This window comes from Microcebus murinus, unplaced genomic scaffold (genome assembly GCF_040939455.1).
Source record: "Microcebus murinus isolate Inina unplaced genomic scaffold, M.murinus_Inina_mat1.0 scaf003_hap2_Mmur4.0, whole genome shotgun sequence".
Lineage (NCBI taxonomy): Eukaryota > Metazoa > Chordata > Mammalia > Primates > Cheirogaleidae > Microcebus > Microcebus murinus.
The window spans coordinates 862702-881319 of NW_027438949.1; the positions used below are offsets into that span (position 1 = coordinate 862702).

Sequence of the window (18618 nt, forward strand, 5' to 3'; positions counted from 1 at the left end):
GTTAGGTGGCCAGAACAGCTTTCACTGGGGGTCCTCTGGCACAGAGCTGTCCATGTGAGGGTTATGTCTCTTGGAGACCTGTGACTTGGAAGGTTTAGTTGCCTGCAGCGTGGGTTCTGGAGCTGAGCCCATGGGTGGGTGCTGCCGCCACACCCACCCACCATTCCCCTCATTCAAGGAGACCCTCACCGTGTGGCAGATGAGCTGCAACTTTTATTAGGGAGAGAATGAGGAGGGAGAGAAGAAGGGAGGGACTAGGGAGGCATGGACAGGAGGGTACCCTGGACTCACCCTGATCCTTCCTCTCTGGCTGCCCAGGGCTTCTATCTCACCTGGCAGGCACTGCCAGGGTAGCGGGCCTGTGCATGGAGGAGCTAACCTAAGGAGCCCCTCGGCCTTACATCCTGGCACTGAGGCCTCTTCAAACAGCTGGGGACGAGCTGGGGATGGTGAGGCTTGTCTAGAGCCACAGGCTGTGAACGATTCTCTGTGACTACCCCCCAGGCAGCTGAGCTCATAGCACCTCTGGAAGGAAGGCAGCTGCTGGCCCCTCAGGGAGAAGTGTCTTTGGCCAGGGAGGAGCTGGCAGTGGCACAGGACTCATCTGTGGGCCTCAGACCGGATGGGGTGTGCCCACGGGCGCAGCAGAGCAGGCCACGAAGCTCCGAGGACACGCTGCTGCTGAAGGAGGCGTAGATCCAGGGGTTGGTGCAGCTGTTGAGGCTGGCCAGCAGCATGAGTAGTACGAAGGGCGGCCCTGTGGGGTGTCCAGGTGGGGCTATGACCCTGCATGTCCACTGGGGGCCAGCAGCCCGCATGTGCACAGGGGACAAAAGTGTGTGTGCAGCCAAGCCTGAGTAGCCCCCATGGCCCCAGCCCCAGCCACACCCACCTTCCCGAGGCGCCTCCGGGTCCCATGCTGCCCACAGCTGCACGAGGAAAAAGGGTGCCCAGCACAGCACATAGACAATCACAATCACCAGCGTCATCCTCACGGTCTTGGTCACGGCTGCCGACACCCGAGCTCCTTCGCTGGGACTGCCTGTCCGGCACCCTCCACGGCGCCCCCTAGCCCTCTCTGGCGGCCCTGGCACCAGACTGGCATGAATCTCCCTGAATATAAGGACCTGGCAGGCTGTAATACCCAGGGCAGGTGCCACAAACACCATCAGGGCAATCCAGGTGACATAGGCACGAAGGCCCCAGGGCTCCGCAAAGTGGGCCCAGCAGTCAAGGACCCCACTGCCATCTCCCACATCACGCTGGGCAAAGATGAAGAGCTGGGGCAGGCTGAGAAGGAGCGAGAAGGCCCAGGCCACCAGCACTGGCCGGTTCCAGTGAGCCCCACCTCCATGGCGGTATGCCAGCATGGGACGGCAGATGGCACGGTGGCGGTCCAAGGTCATGGCCAGGATCATGTAGGAGGAGGCATACATGCCCACCATCTGCAGGTACTTGACAGCCCGACACAGGGCATCAGGCCCACGGAAGCGGTCAGTGGCATCCCAGGCCAGCTGAGGCAGCACTTGGAACAGAGCCACAGCCAGGTCAGCCAGGCACAAGTGGCCAATGAAGATGTGCATGGGTGCCCAGCGGCCTTGCCGGCCCCGCCGCGCCAGGACCCCCAGCACCAGGCCATTGCTCAGGGCCACAGCCACAAACACTGTGGAGAGCAGGGCCAGCTCTGCCCGGGCTAGCAACGGGTCCCGGGTGTCCGGTGGTGGCTCCTGGCTGCCATTGCTGGGCAGGGTAGGTGGAGAGAGGGGCCCGGACACAGCTGGCCAGGGGAGGAGGGGAGAAGGCCGAGTTAGGGGGTGACTTGCAGGCCCAAGTAGGCTCCCACCTGCCGCCAGAGCTGGTGTCCTGGGCAGCCATCACCTGGGCCTCCTGGTTCCCTCGCCCCTCTCTGGATGCCACTTTCTGACTCCCAGCAGAGGGGACTCCTCCAAGGACGCCATTACTGTGGGGAATTGCAGCCCCATGCCCGCCCCTCCCTGCTCATTGACAGCCTGGAGAGACAGACACTTTGTCCTGAGCCCCAGAGAGGACGGTGGAGGAGGTCTCTAGAAAGAGGAGCTTCTCTGCATCCTCAAACCCACTCTGCCCACCTGGCTCGGGGAGGCAGTGCTGGAGCCTTACCTGAGGTGGTGGACGCCATGAACATGGTGGGGCCGAGGCAGGTGTCCTGAATGGCTGGGGGAGACAGGGGGCAAACTCAGCCTCCACCCAAGAGGTCAGCCCCGCTGCCTGTGGTCTCTGGATGGGAGCCCTCGGGAGGCGTCGGTAGTGCACGCCTGTCAGTGTGTGTGTGTTCGTTCCTGGGCAGGGAAGATAGACAGTGAGACACACAGAGCCCAGGACCCACCCAGGCCGCCTGTGAGAATGGGATTTCAGAGAGGGCACCCAAGGTAGACACATAGACACCCCACGCTGCAGAGGCCAAGAGAGGCCACCATCAGAGGGCTGAAGACTGCACAGGAGGGGACCTTTCGCAGCCCCTTACCTGGCTAGGTTCCTGGGCAGTTGGGTGGCAGTGTGAAGGTGGCCAGGGTGCTGGGATCTGCTCTCCACCGCTGCCCCGCCCCAACCCAGCCTCTGGGAGTGACCTGCCTAGGAGGGGACTTCCTCCCCTTCCCCCAACCCCCTCCTACATGCCTCCCTGCTCTGTCCCCAGGCCTCCTTCACAACCCCCCCCCAACTGCCTGCTGCAGCCTCCGTGCCACGCGCCTGCTCTCCCCCAGCCCCAGCCCAGCAGGGCCCACCTTATGAGACCATGTGGCCTGGCTGTGCTCTGGGAGATGACTTAGCTGAGCACCTCCATTTTATAAGTGGGAAAACCAAGGCCACAGATGGGTGGGCCTGGCGCAGGATCACTCAGCTTTTTCTCGGCAGAGCTTCACTTCCTTTGCCTAGCCGGGCTGCTTCTGTCTCTTTGGGCTCGGCCAAGCAAGGGGTAAAGGCACCCTCTTTGGGCCCCTCCCAGGCCATGCGGGCCCCTCCCAGGCCACGCAGGCCCCTCCTCCTCCTCAATTAGGTTGGCCGGAGATGAGGGACAGGAAGGGAGGGGGTGGGGCAGGGGCTAAGGCAGGGCTTAATGTGCCCCTGTGAAATGCAGCTTCCTCCCCAGGGTCCTGTGGCAGCCAGGGCCACCCCCACCCTCTTCCTCCTCCCCCACCTGCAACTAGCTGTACTTGGAGGAGGGAGCTGGGGACCTCCATGTGCTCACATCTCTCTTTCATGCGATACAGCCACATGCCCACTAAGGTTCACACTTGACTTAGTCGCACATTCATGTTCATGGACACATGCCACATGCTGGGGCACGCATTCCTGGTACCTGTTGTATGTGGAGGGGCCTGAGTCAGAAGGAAGCCTCCATGCCCCCTTCAGCTGGGCTCTCTGCTCTGCCCCCAGCCCCCAGCCCAGGTGCTCTCTTCCCTCCAGGCCAATGAGGTTCAGCCTGGGCCGGTGCAGCCCGGCCCAGGGCAGCTCCCTTTTTACTGTTAACCTGTGACGCTGGAGACCAACACCCTCCCGCTGACCAGGCCTAAGTGTGGCCCACGGCCAAGGCCTGCTCTTCCTGCCCAGAGAGCCTGGTGCAGCCTGAGCCCCTCCCAGCCCCAAGGGACAGAGGCGACACAGGGTGGCCGTTTTCCAAAGACATAGGCACTCACCACCCTCCACCCGTACAGAACCACACATCACATACCACACCACATACACCACACAAACACCACACATGTCACACACACACACTATACGCACATGCACACAGCAACCACACACCACACAGATGCACACACTACACACACATTATACACATGTATACACACCACACCACATGCACCACACACTTGCATATACTATGCCATCTACATCACACACATGCACATGCACACACAAACACATCCCCACACACACCACACATTCACTCAAACACACATACCACAGATCTTACACACTCCACTCTCATGCACACACTACACACCACATAAGACACATCACACACAGTAGCACACATCACACCACACACACACTACACCCCCCACATCACCCATACACATGCACATACCACACACACCACACATACACACATGGCACACACATGTATGCACACATGCACACATACCACACACGACACACCACACATGCACACATAGCATGCATGCACACACATAGCACACACATATACACACCACACACACACAGCACACAGATGCATACACCACACTCATGCACACACCACACATACACACATACCACACACATGCACACACCACACAGCACATACAGCACACATACACACAGCACACAGATGTATACACCACACACATGCACATACCACACATACACGCATACCACACACATGCACACACACCACGCACATGCAAATACCACACATACACGGCACACAGATGCATACACCACACATGTACACACCACACATGCACACACATGCACACACCACACAGCGCACAGATGCACACACCACACACATGCATGCACATATACATACACCACACACACAGCACACAGATGTACACACATGCACACACCACACATACACAAACCGCACATACACACACAGCACACAGATGCATACATCACACAGCACACAGATGCATACACACCACATATGCACACACCACACATACACGCATACACATAGCACACATGCACACACTGCACACACACACACACAACACACATGCACATACATACACACAACACACATGCACACCACACACATGTATACACACACACCACATATACATCACACATACATAGCACATGCATGCACACACCACACATACACAGCACACACATGCATATACCACACACATGCACACACCACACACATGCATGCTTATCCTGTTTTTGCTGAACCCTTTGGATGTCAGCTGTAGAATGGTGACCCTAGGCCTGAACACTGCAGCTGCAGCTCCTCAGAACACGTTCTCACACTGTCCTCATAGCCACGTACCATTACTATCCTAGTAGCATAAAAACAACTTTCCTTGATTTACAAAAGGGCAGAAAGTAGAGTCCACCCTGGGCCAGATTCCAGAGGGAAAAGTCCCACCCCACCCACAGTTTCTCTCTTCCTTCCCTTGTGCCCATCCCCTGGGTGCTAGACCAGAGTGACCTCTGGGACTCAGTATCCAGAAGACAAATGTCCTTGTCATATGATGACACCTCTACATTGGCAGACACGGTAAGGGCCCTAGTTTGGGAATAAGACAAAGCAAGGCTCAGGTCCCTGCTTTGCCACCGTCCAGGCTACACCCAAGTCTCCGAGTCTTGGCTTCCACTTCTGTAAGATGGGAGGTGGATGATTGGAGGTTGAACAATGGCAATGAGATGGGTGGCATCGTAGGGCTGGCAGGTCCGTGGCTGCTGCTTTCACTCCACCAGAGCCAGCAGGTTGAGGAAGCAATGCCAGCTTTTGGGGTGATCAGGTGACCATCGGTCTCTCTGCCCCAGTGTAACTGTGCAGGGCTAGATCCCAGCAAAGTGCTGGGACCCCTGAACAATGTGGCCAGGCCTGTGGCCATCTCTGCTCCCTGGACTCCTGTGTCCTGTTGTCAAACCCAGGGAAAGGTCTTGAGGCAGGGCCCCCACTGCAGCCTCCTCTGGGCTCCAAGAAGCAGGGTTTTTGTCCACCCCAAATCCAGGACCCAGCTCTACCCTGCTCAGCTAAGACAAGTGCAGGGGACCTTCAGGAGGAACCAAGAGCCACCAAGGCAAAACAGTGTGCCAGGGAGAGCTTGGCTCCACAGTCAAAAGTCTTCAAGGCCTGGGAGCCCACAGGTACTCATGTGCAGATGCTGCATGGGTGGGTGCTGTGCCAGGTGAGAGGCCAGGCCAGGCAGAGTCCCACTGCCTGCTCCAACCACCTCACAGGGGACAAGAAAGATGGGGTTCGGCAGCAGTTCCAGGGAAGAAGAGCTGGCTGGGCTTATTCACTGTCAGGTCCACGTGAGTCAGCAGAGATGGCACTGGGCTGCTCAGAAGCCCCTGCCTTCCAGGTGGCGTCACCCAGGAGCAGGACATCTATCTGATGGGGGTGGGGGGTGCCAGTCCCCACCTTGTGCAGCCCCTTCTACATGCCCCATCTCACTAAGATTTGCAGAAGGGGCTCTATGTGTGGCCAAGGTGTGGCCCTCTGATCTCCCCCAGCCCAGTGTGTGAGCAGAAGAGAAAAGTGGGGGGGGGGATGGGCGAGGGGCAGAAATGGCAGTACCCCTGGATCTGCCTGTCCTCTATCCACTGGTTGGTCCCCAATGATCAGAAGCGGGCCCTGTGCTGCAGGTGTGGAGATGGAAGGACCTGGGCCCTGCCCCAGGAGTGCATGGGCCTGTGCAGACAGGAGTGGAGGCCTGTGGAGGCTGTCACTGTCACCAGGAGCGGTTATGGGTTAACATGGGGCAGTGGGGAAAGCAAACATTAGGTGGCCCTGGACAGGCCCTTGGAAGATACTTAACAGATGGAAGGGAAAGAGGAGCCCAGATGTGAAGGAGTAAGGAAAAAGCTGCACAAACCTGTGGCCACGGGGCCAGCAGAGAGCCAGGTGCCCCACGGGAAGGAAGGAAGGAATCCCCCAGCCGTGTCTGGAGGGGACGCATGTGCAGATGGCTGGGCCTGTCCTGTGCGCAGTGGGAAGGCAGAATGAGCTGTGCCTGTGTCAACATGAATGGCTGTCATATTCACTGAATGGCATGTAAGGGGCAGGATGGGAAGGAGAGCCAGGTCCCCAGAAGACGCTGGACCCAGGAGGGCCTTTTTTTGAGACAGAGTCTCACTCTGTTGCCCAGGCTAGAGTGCCGTGGCGTCAGCCTAGCTCACAGCAACCTCAAACTCCTGGGCTCAAGCGATCCTCCTGCCTCAGCCTCCCAAGTAGCTGGGACTACAGGCACGCGCCACTATGCCCGGCTAATTTTTTTCTATATATTTTTAGTTGGCCAATTAATTTGTTTCTATTTATAGTAGAGATGGGGTCTCACTCTTGCTCAGGCTGGTTTCGAACTCCTGACCTTGAGTGATCCACCCGCCTTGGCCTCCCAGAGTGCTAGGATTACAGGCGTGAGCCACCGCGCCCGCCTCCCATTAAAATGTGTTTAATTTGCATTTCACTTACGGCTGATGATGTGGCACATCTTTCCACATGCTTATTGGCCATTTGTTTATCTTCTTTGGTGAAGTATGTAGTCAAATTTTTGCCAATTTTTAAGAGAGTTTTCTCTCGTAAAGAGAAACTCTTGTAAGAGATTTTTTGTTTTTCATATATTCTGAATATAAGGCCTTTAACACATACACATGTTTTGCAAATATTTTCTCCCAGTATGTGGTTTGCCTTTTCATTGTACTATCTTAAAAAGCACACATTTTTAGATTTGATGGAGCCTAATTTATCAATCTTTTTCTTTCATGGTTTGTGAGTTTTTGGTTTTTTTGTGCAGAGACAGGGTCTCACAGTGTTGCCCAGGCTGGCCTTGAACCCCTGCCCCAGCCTCCTGAGTAGCTGGGACAACAGGCAGGCACCACCACACGTGGCTCATAGTTTGTGTTTTTTGTGTCCTATCTAGTCCTTGCCTAGTCCAATGTCACAGAGAAAATCTCCTATGATTTCGTCTAGAAGCTTTATGTTTGTATCTCTTACATTTATGTGTGATTCATTTTATTTTTTATGTGCTCTTTTTGTATGGTTTACTTTTCTTTCCATCACGTATAATCTGAGTCCAGCATTAGTTTCTCACATCTTCTACAAGTGTCTCTGACATTGGAGAGCATTTTTATGTCCCAGCTTGTATTAAATAGAAGAGAAATATTAAGGCAAGTAGACTTCAGGGAAACCTGTGAAACTCTTTTTGAAGTGTTGTTCTCAAGCATTTAATTTATTGCAAGGAGATGCTATGACTCTTGATGTAGCAGCAGCCATTCTTCTGTTTGCATGGAGTTATGGCTTTGTTGTTTTGCTCTGAATTGGAAACATCAATAAAGTTTTCTGCATCATTTACAATCAGGGCTTGTGGCACAGTTTGTGTTTGTAGCAATGTGTGCATCGTTCTTCTAGGATCTGTCTCTTCATCACAGAGAAAAGAGAGCTTTTTGGGTTTTTTCAACATGTGATTATTTTAAGAGTATGATGAGGTTTCAAGAATGAGGTGCTGGAAAAAATATGTAATTAAATTTTTAAATAAATTAAAAGAAAAAATAGAAAAAGATAGAAAATAAAACAGTATGATGAGGAGCCACTGGGCTTAAAGGAGGATGTAAACAGGACCCAAATACACAGGCACCGGATACTTCTTTCTCAGGGTCACAAAGCAATCCTCCACCGCTGAACTCTGAAGCTCAACACAGGCTAATCAATGTGACGCACATGTTGGCGACTGTCCCGTGCACTGGCACTTGTGACTGGCCAAAGCCAAACCATCAGGTTCCCAATAACATAGACCCAACCCTGAAGAAACTTCTGGCTTAAATTTTCTAACATTTTGAAAGTGGCTGAAATGGCCATAAGTGCCTGAATGGGTCGCTTGGCCATCATAGCCACCATCATAGTAGGCAAGATGGAGACAGCATTGCCTGCTGTGTAACGTGAAGAGGTTTGTGGGAATCTGTTTGAGGGGACCCAGGGCAACGTCCCAGCCACACTTCTCCGGACTTCTCCAGAACCATCTGTCTCTCGCACACTCGTATCAGGCACTTGCTTGTCCAAGTAACCGATCGGGTAAAGTGAGACTCCCTGGCCACTGCCCCGGTCACTTCAGCCCCTGCTGCCTCCTCCAGGCCTGCTCAGCTCAATGGCCCACATGAAGCCTTGGCTGGCTACACTGTCCTGATTACTGTAGAATTAGAGTAAGTCTGGAAATCAGATCATATACATCCTTCAACTTTGTTCTTAAAATCTTTTTCACTAGCCCAGGTAATTTGCCTTGCCATGTGAATTTTAGAATCAGCTTATCAGTTTACATGGGGGCTGGGGCGGGGGGGAGGCTGCTGGGACTTTGTTGTGATTGCTTTGGCTCTGCAGATCCGTCCTGGGAGAACCAACGTCTTAATGAGAATGCGTCTTTCAGCCTATGAGTATGGTCTTTCTCTCCCTTTATTTAAGTTTCTGTAATTTCTCTTAGTGACATTTTTAGCTTTCAGTGTATAGGTTTTGCACAAGTTAAGTTATCCCTAAGTAGTTCATATTGTTTACAAAGGTATTTTATTTTGGTAAACAAAATACTGTTTCTTTTATAAGCATATACAAATGCACACTGTTTTTAGTTAAAGGTATAGGTTGGGCATTTATCCTCGATAGATCATTAGACAATTAAGTATGTATCCTCTTTCTTCTCAGCTGGAGTCCAATCAAACTGACATTCACATTGCAAAATCTTGGATTTCCCTTCATTTATCTTTCTTTTGATTGCTTCTTGCTTTCAGCCTCCAGTTTTTGCTGTTTTGCTTCCAACCTTTTCCTCTGGTATATTTTCACTTCAGCAAATGGCAGGCAGAGAATTAAGGTTTTTGCTGCTAAGATATACAGCATCAGGGGCACATGTTCAAGAACTTTCCATTTCATGTAGACAACTGTGAATTCACTCCTGATCAAGGTACCCTCCCCGCCCCCAGGCAAATACATGCAGAGAGGGAACTGGAAGGTCTGATGTCAAAAGCCAGAAGATTTGAGCTCTGGGTGAAGAATCTACACGCTCTGGTAAGTGAACTCCCTCTGGGGCCTCGTTCCCACAGTGGTGCTCCCTGCACCCAGCCAGTACACAAACCACCACTCCTGGCAGTATTTCATATTTTTGATGCCATTGTAAATGGTACTTTTTTTTTTTTTTTTTGAGACAGAGTCTCACTCTGTTACCTCGGCTATTGTGCCTTGGTGTCAGACTAGCTCACAGCAACCTCAAACTCCTGGGCTCAAGCGATCCTTCTACCTCAGCCTCCCGAGTAGCTGGGACTACAGGCATGCACCACCATGCCTGGCTAATTTTTTCTATATATTTTTAGTTGTGCAGCTGATTTCTTTATATTTTTAGTAGAGACAGAGTCTCACTCTTGCTCAGGCTGGTTTCGAACTCCTGACCTTGAGTGATTCTCCAGCCTTGGCCTCCCAGAATGCTAGGATTGCAGGCGTGAGCCACTGCTCCTGGCCAGTACTTTTATTTTTAATTTAAAAATTTCTTTTCTTTTCTTTTCTTTTTTCTTTTTTTTTCTTGAGACAGAGTCTCACTCTCTTGCCTGGGCTAGAGTGCCATGGCATCAGCCTAGCTCACAGCAACCTCAAACTCCTGGGCTTAAGCAATCCTCCTGCCTCAGCCTCCTGAGTAGCTGGGACTACAGGCATGTGCCACCATGCCCAGTTAATTTTTTCTACTTCTAGTTGTTTAGCTAATTTCTTTCTATTTATAGTAGAGACAGGGTCTCTCTCTTGCTCAGCAATCCTCCCGCCTTGGCCTCCCAGAGTGCTAGGATTACAGGCATGAGCCACAGCGCCCGCCCCCCCCCCACCACCAAATTTTTTTTGAGACAGGGTATCACTCTGTCTCAAAATACTGACAGGGTATCACAGAGTCTCATTCCCTTGCCTCAAACTCCTGGAGCAAGTGATCCTTCTGCCTCAGCCTCCCGAGTAGCTGGGATTACAGGCATGTGCCACCATGCCCGGCTAATTTTTCTATTTTTGGTAGAGATGGGGTCTTGCTCTTGCTCTTGCTCAGGCTGGTCTCGAACTCCTGGGCCTCCCATAATGCTAGGAAAACAGACGTGAGCCACTGCACCTGGCTGACAAATGCTACTTTTAAATGTCAGTTTCTGATTGTCCATTGCTAGTATATAGAAATACTATGGATTTTTGCATATTGACTATTTATCCTACAATCTTGCTAAATTCACTTATTCTACTTTTTTTGCAGATTTCTTAGAATTTTTATTTTCACATAGACAATCATGTCATCTGTGATAAAAAGACCCTTTACTTTTTCCTTTCTAATCTTTATGCCTTTTATTCCTTTTCCTTACCTTATTGTACTAGCTAGGCCCTCCAGTACAACAATGAATAGAAATGGTGAAAGTGGACATCCTTGTCTTGTTCCTTATCATAAGAAAAAAACAATCGGTGTGTCACCATTAAATATGATGTTAACTGTTTTTTGTTTTTTTTTTATAGATGTCCTTTAGCAGGCAAGAGAATGTTTCCCTATATTCCTAGTTTACTAAAAGCTTTTATCACACACAGGTGTATGTTGAATTTTGTCAAATGTCTTTTCTGCATCTATTTACATGGTTATGTGGTTTTCCTTTTTCTTGTTGTTCTTCTGTTAATGTAGTTAATTACATTGACTGATTTTCAAATGTCAAAGCAACCTTGATTTCCTGGGAGGAACCCTACTCGGTCATGGTGTATTATCTTTTTATATATTGCTAGACTTGATTTGCTGAAATTTTGTTTAGCATTTTTACATTTGTATGCATGAATGATACCAGTCTATAGTTTTATCTTCATGTAATGTCTTTGGTTTGGGGATGAGTATTATGCTGACCTTGTAAAATGAGTTGAGAGTGTTTGTTCCTTTTCTATTTTTTGGAAGAGTTTGTGTATCTTTCAAGGAATTTGCTCATTTTATCTAAGTTGTTGAATGTATTGGCATAAATACGAAGTGTGCAAGTATGTTTGGAGATTTGTCTTATTTCTAGAAACCTTTAATGCTACCAATTACTTCTTGTATTTGAGAGACTTGTTATTCAGTGCTTCCTTATTTGAAATGGTTAAGTTTTCTTGTCTCTTTTTCTTTATGAAATGACCCTCTTTCTCTCTGGTAATTGGCACAATATTATCTTATTATCTTTTTTGTTTTGTTTTGTTTTGTTTTGTTTTGTTGAGACAGAGTCTCAACTCTGTTGCCCGGGCTAGAGTGCTGTGGCGTCAGCCTAGCTCACAGCAACCTCAAACTCCTGGGCTCAAGCAATCCTCCTGCCTCAGCCTCCTGAGTAGCTGGGACTACAGGCATGTGCCACTATGCTCGGCTAATTTTTTTTCTATATATTTTTAGTTGTGCAGCTAATTTCTTTGTATTTTTAGTAGAGACGGGGCTCTCGCTCTTGCTCAGGCTGTTTTCAAACTCCTGACCTTGAGCAATCCTCCCGCCCCGGCCTCCCAGCGTGCTGGGATTACAGGTGTGAGCCACCGCGCCCGGCCCTTATTATCTTTTTAATGTTTGTAGGATTCATAGTGATGTCCCTCTGTGAGTCTCCATATCTTCTCTTCCTTTTTTTCTGATTGGTCTGGCTAGGGGCTAATCAATTTCATTGATCTTTTCAAAGAAGCAGTTTTTGTTTTTATATATTTACTATTTTTTGTTTTCTATTTTATTGATTTCAACTCTTTATTATTCCTCCCTTATGCTTATTTTGGATTTCATTTGTTCTTCCTTTGCTAATTTCTTAAAGTGGAATCTTAAATCATTGATTTGGGACTTTTCTTCTATTCTAATATAAACAGCTAATGTTATACATTTTTCTCTAATCATTTATTTAGTTGAATTCCCAAATTTTAGTATTTTATGTTTTTATTTCTATTCAGATAAAGATATTTTCTTTTTTAAATATTTTTTTGTTTTTTATTTCAAATTCTTTCTTGCGGTTGCAGTTTTAAAGTTATTTTCTAATTTCATTTGTAATTTCTTATTTGTTCCATGGGTTATTTGGAAGTATATATTTTGCTCATTTCAAAACATTTAGAAATTTTCTAGATATCTTTTTGTTGATGATTTCTAGTTCAACATCATTGTGGTCAGAAATTATACTTTGTAAGATTTCTGTCCTTTGTAATTTATTGATGGTTGTTCAATTGGTCAGAATGTTGTCTGTGTTGGTGAATGATCCATCTGCACTTGAGAAGAATGTGAATTCTGCTGTCGCTGGGTAGAGTAGTCCATAAATATCAATTAGGTAAATTAGGTTGATAGTGTTCAAATCTATATTCTTACTGATTTTTTTCTTATTTGTTTTATCAATTAGTGAGAAAGGGATGTTAAAGTCTACAAGTATGTTTGGAGATTTGTCTATTCTGCAACACTTTGGTGCTACTAGTTTTGTTTCACCTATTTGGGAGATTTGTTATCAGGTGCTTGCATATTTGAAATGGTTAATTTTCTTGATTATTTTTCCTTTTTCATTATGAAATGTCTCTCTTTATCTTTGGTAGTACTCTATGTCTTGAATTCTACTCTATCTGATATTAGTATAGTCTAATATTAGTATATATTAGTCTATATTAGTATAGCAGCTTTCTTATGCTCAGTGTTTGCTTGGTATATCTTTTTCCATACTTTTACTTTTAACATGTCTGTGTCTTTATGCTTAAAATGTGCTTCTTTTAAATAACATAGCTATTTTATCTAGCCTGACAGTCTCTGCTTTTTAACTGGTGTGTGTGGCAGATTGTGTTGTTCAAAGGTAGCCCCAACAATAAATTCCATCCCACATACTCCTCTGGAACCTTGCCACTTAAGAGGTAGAATTTAACACTCCCCCCTATAATCTGGGCACGCTTGTGACTTGCTGGTAATCAAGATAATGTGGCAAAAAGTGGTGCTGATTGATCGATTTCTTCTCTTTTTTCTTTTCCTTTTTTTTTTTGAGACAGGGTCTTATTCTGTTGCCTAGGCTGGAGTACAGTGGCCTCATCATAGCTCACGGCAACCTTGAACTCCCAGGCTCAAGCAATCCTCTACTTCAGCCTCCTGAGTAGTTGGAACTACAGGTGTGCACCACCACACCCAGTTAATTTTTCTAATTTTTGTAGAGATGGGGTCTCACTACTTAGCTCAGGTTGGTCTTGAACTTCTGGCCTCCAGTGATCCTCCCACTTTGGCCTCCCAAAGTGCTGGGATTATAGGCATGAGCCACCAGGCTGGTGGTGCTGATTGATTTCTGAGGCTAGGTCAGAAAAGGCAATGTAGCTTCTACCTTGTTAGCAGGGATACTCTGCAAGCCGTAGCTACCACATGAGCAGTCTGACTTCCCTGAGGCTACCATGCTATGAGAAAACCCAAACCACCTGTTATGGAGAGACCACATATGAGGGCTCTGAGAACATGAAGAGGGAGAGATGCCCAGTCAGCTGTAAGTTGCTTCAGTGCCACACTGTTCCAGCTTCCACTGACTGACAGCCACCACATGAATTACCCTGGGCCAGAACTGTCCAGGTGAGCCATTCCAAAAATCTTTTTTTTTTTAATAAATTATAATACACACACAGATATAGAGATATATAGATATGGATATATATAATTTGACATCTTAACCATTTTAAATATACAATTCAGTGGCATTAATTACATCCATGGTGTTGTGCAGCCATCATCACTGTTTCTAAAACTTTTTTCATCACTCCAAACAAACAGAAGCTCTGTACCCACAAAGCAATAACTCTGCAATCTCCCCAACCCCCAGCCCTGGTAACCTCCAATCTATTTTCTTTCTGTAGGAATTTGCCTATCTTAGATATTTCATATAAGTGGAATCATATAATATTTGTGCTTTTGTGTCTGGCCCATTTCACTTAGCATGTTTTCAAGGTTCATTCACATTGTGACATGTATCCAAACTTCATTACCTTTTTGGGCCGAATAATATCCCATTGTATGGCCACACCACAGTTTATTTTTCCATTCTTCTGTTGATAAATATTTAGGTTGTTTCTGCCTTTTGGCTATTGTGAATAATGCTGAGGTGAACATTGGCATACAAATACCTGTTTGACTCCCTGTTTTCAGTTCTTTCATAGGTATACCTAGGAGTGGAATTGCTGGATCATATGATAATTCTATGTTTAGATTTTCAAGGAATACTTTCCCATATTCTTGATTCACAGAAACCATGAGCAATAAGAAAATAATAGTTGTTATTTTGAAACATCAAATTTTGGGGTGATTTTGTTATGTAGCAATAATAACTGGAATACAGTTTCAGTCTGTTTAGTCCATTTATATTTAATGTAATAATTGATTTCTTTGGGTTTATGTCTACCAGCTTGATGTTTCATTTCTATTTGTTCCATCTGTTTTTATTCCTCTTTTTTTCCTTTTCTGCCATTTTAGGGGCACAAACTGAATTTTTAAAAGAATTCTCTCTTCTTTATTGACTTTTTAGTTATTATTTTTGAGCTGTTTCTGTAGAGATTACAATTTGTTTTCCTAATTTAACACAATCTATTCTTTTTTTTTTTTTGAGACAGAGTCTCTCTTTGTTGCCCAGGCTAGAGTGAGTGCTGTGGCATCAGCCTAGCTCACAGCGCCTCAAACTCCTGGGCTTAAGCAATCCTGCTGCCTCAGCCTCCCAAGTAGCTGGGACTACAGGCATGCGCCACCATGCCCAGCTAATAACACAATCTATTCTTTTTTTTTTTTTTTTTGAGACAGAGTCTCACTTTGTTTCCCAGGCTAGAGTGATTGCCGTGGCGTCAGCCTAGCTCACAGCAACCTCAAACTCCTGGGCTCAAGCAATCCTCCTGCCTCAGCATTCCAAGTAGATGGGACTGCAGGCATGCGCCACCATGCCCGGCTAATTTTTTTCTCTATATATTAGTTAGACAATTAATTTATTTCTATTTATAGTAGAGATGGGCGTCTCGCTCTTGCTCAGGCTGGTCTCGAACTCCTGAGCTCAAACGATCCGCCTCAGCCTCCCAGAGAGCTAGGATTACAGGCATGAGCCACCGCGCCCGGCCACACAATCTATTCTTAACACAATACCTTCAAAACAATATTCTACTACTTCATGGACAATGCAATAGTATTACATCAATACTCCAACAGCTACAGTCTCACCCTTTGTGTTCTTGCTGTCATATATTTTGCTTTTACATGCAATACACAAAAGATAACTCCACATTGCATTGTTATTATTATTATTATTATTTGAGACAGAGTCTCGCTCTGTTGCCCATGCATGCTCAAGTGCCGTGGTGTCAGCCTAGCTCACAGCAACCTCAAACTCCTGGGCGCAAGCGATCCTTCTGCCTCAGCCTCACAAGTATCTGGGACTACAGGTATGTGCCACCATGCCTGGCTAATATATATATATATAAGTTGTCCAGCTAATTTCTTTCTACTTTTGTTAGAGACAGGGTCTTACTGTTGCTCAGGCTGGTCTCGAACTCCTGACCTCAAGCGATCCTCCTGCCTCAGCCTCCCAGAGTGCTAGGGTTACAGGCGTGAGCCACTGTGCCTGGCCTATTATTTTGTTTTTGAGACAGGGTCTTGCTCTGTTGCCCGGACTAGAGTGCCATGGCATCATAGCTCACAACAGCCTCAAACTCCTGGGCTCAAGCGATCCTCCTGTCTCAGCCTCCTGAGTAGCTGGGACTACAGGCATGGGCCACCATGCCCAGCTAATTTTTTAAAATTTTTGATAGAGACAGAGTCTTGCTATGTTTTCCAGGCTGATCTCAAACTCCTGGCCTCAAGTGATCTTCCTGCTGCAGCTTCCCAAAGTGCTGGAATCACAGGAATGAGCCACTGTGCTCAGCTACATTGTTATTATTTTTTATTTTAAGCAATAAATAATAATATATATTTACCCCTTCTCCTTCTGGTGTTTTTCATTCCTTCCTTCAGTTTGGCATAATTTCTCTTCTACCTAAAGAATTTACTTTAGCATTTCTGTAACTGTATGTCTGTTGGAAATGAATTCTTTATTCACTCTCATCCAGGGATGAAACTTTATTTTGCCTTAATTTTTGTAGGATATTTTCACTAGATATAGAATTCTAGATTGACAATTTTTATTTTTCTTTTAGCTTTGAAGATGTTATGTTGTTCCATTATTTTATGGCCTCTGTTGTTTCAGATGAGGAGTGACCTGTCATTCTTATCATTCCCTGTAAGTAGCATGTCTTTTTTTCTCGCATTGCTTTCAAGATTTTCTCTTTATTTTTGTTTTTCAGCAGTTTGACTATGATGTGCCTATAGGAGGGTTTTTTTTATGTTTATCCTGCTTAAGATTCACTAAGCTCTTCAGATCTATGGATTGATGATGTGTTTCATCAGTTTTGGCAAATTTTTGGTCATCGTTTGGAGTCAACATTTCCTTTGCTTCATTCTCTCTTTGCTCAGAATGTTATACCATTATCTTTTGTTCTATAGATCTCATGTGCTTGGTTTTGTTCTTTTTCCCCCCACTCTTGTTTCTCTTTTTTTCCTTTTCTTTTTTGAGACAGAATCTTACTCTGTCACCCTGGGTAGAGTGCAGTAGCATCATCATAGCTCACTACAGCCTCAAACTCCTGGGCTCAGGTGATCCTCCTGCCTCAGCCTCCCAAGTAGCTGGGACTATAGGTGTGCACCACCATTCCCGGCTAATTTTTTCTATTTTAGTAGAGACGGAGTCTCGCTCCTGCTCAGGCTGGTCTCAAGCTCCTGAGGTCAAGCAATCCTCTTGCCTCAGCCTCCCAGAGTACTAGGATTACAAGCATGAGCCACTTCACCCGGCTCTTTTTTTCCTTTCCTTTCCTTTTTTTTTTTTTTTTTTGAGAAAGGATCTCACTCTGTCACCCATCCTGGAGTGAAGTAGCATGATCCTAGCTCACTGCAGCCTTGAACTTCTGGGGTCAAGCAATTTTCCCACCTCAGATTCCTGCATAACTGGGTCTACAGGCATGAGCCACTATGCTCAGCTAATTTTTTTAATTTGGTTTTTGTTTTTCGGTTTTTTGTTTTTTTCGGAGACAGAGTCTCACTCTTGTAGCCCTGGCTAGAGTGCCATGCTATCAGCCTAGCTCACAGCAACCTCAACCTCATGGGCTCAGACAATCCTCCTGCCTCAGCCTCCCACGTAGCTGGGACTACAGGCATGCACCACCATGCCCAGCTAATTTTTTATATATATTTTTAGTTGGCCAATTCATTTCTTTCTATTTTTAGTAGAGACAGGATCTCGCTCTTGCTCAGGCTGGTCTCGAACTCCTGAGCTCAAACGACCCGCCTGCCTTGGCCTCCCAGAGTGCTAGGATTACAGATGTGAGCCACTGCACCTGGCCCCAGCTAATTTTTTTTTTTTTTGAGACAGTCTCGCTTTGTTACCCAGGCTAGAGTGAGTGCCGTGGCATCAGCCTAGCTCACAGCAACCTCAAACTCCTGGGCTCAAGCAATCCTTCTGCCTCAGCCTCCCAAGTAGCTGGGACTTACAGGCATGCACCACCATGCCCGGCTAATTTTTTCTATATATTTTTAATTGGCCATTTAATATATTTTTATTTTTAGTAGAGACAGGATCTCACTCTTTCTCAGGCTAGTTTCGAACTCTTGACCTTGAGTGATCCTCCCCCCTCGGCCTCCCAGAGTGTATTTTATTTTTTGATTGACAAATAATAATTGTACTTATTCATGGAGTATACAGTGGTGTTTCAATACATGTAATGTATAGTGATCAGATCAGGGTAATTAATATATCCATCATCTTAAACATTTATCATTTCTTTGTGCTGGAAACATTCAATATCCTCCTTCTAGGTATTTGAAACTGTATAATATATTATTGGTAACTATAGTCATCCTATAGTGGTATAGAACTGCAGTCCCCAATCCCTGGGCCACAGACTGGTACCCGTGG

At 46.8% G+C, this 18618-nt stretch overlaps 1 protein-coding gene and 2 pseudogenes across 3 annotated transcripts; all 3 read right to left on the reverse strand.

Annotated features, from left to right (window-relative positions):
• Positions 1-193: 193 nt before the first annotated feature.
• AVPR2 (arginine vasopressin receptor 2) lies at positions 194-2913 on the reverse strand. 3 transcript variants are annotated; one of them, XM_075999731.1, is made up of 4 exons: positions 2763-2913; positions 2140-2193; positions 893-1777; positions 194-757 (listed from the first exon to the last, which is right to left on the reverse strand). In XM_075999731.1, exons 2-4 carry the CDS (start codon positions 2162-2164, stop codon positions 552-554), a joined length of 1116 nt encoding a protein of 371 aa, XP_075855846.1. In that variant the 5' UTR covers positions 2165-2193; positions 2763-2913; the 3' UTR covers positions 194-551. The 3 variants fall into 3 exon arrangements, with proteins under 3 accessions (XP_075855846.1, XP_075855847.1, XP_075855845.1); XM_075999732.1 differs by having other exon boundaries at positions 981-1777; positions 2140-2318; XM_075999730.1 differs by having other exon boundaries at positions 2140-2318.
• Positions 2914-3266: 353 nt separating this feature from the next.
• LOC105867321 (ER membrane protein complex subunit 4 pseudogene) lies at positions 3267-8946 on the reverse strand (annotated as a pseudogene).
• A 460-nt stretch (positions 8947-9406) lies between these two features.
• Positions 9407-9577, reverse strand: LOC105867322 (small integral membrane protein 11 pseudogene; annotated as a pseudogene).
• Between the last annotated feature and the right edge of the window lie 9041 nt (positions 9578-18618).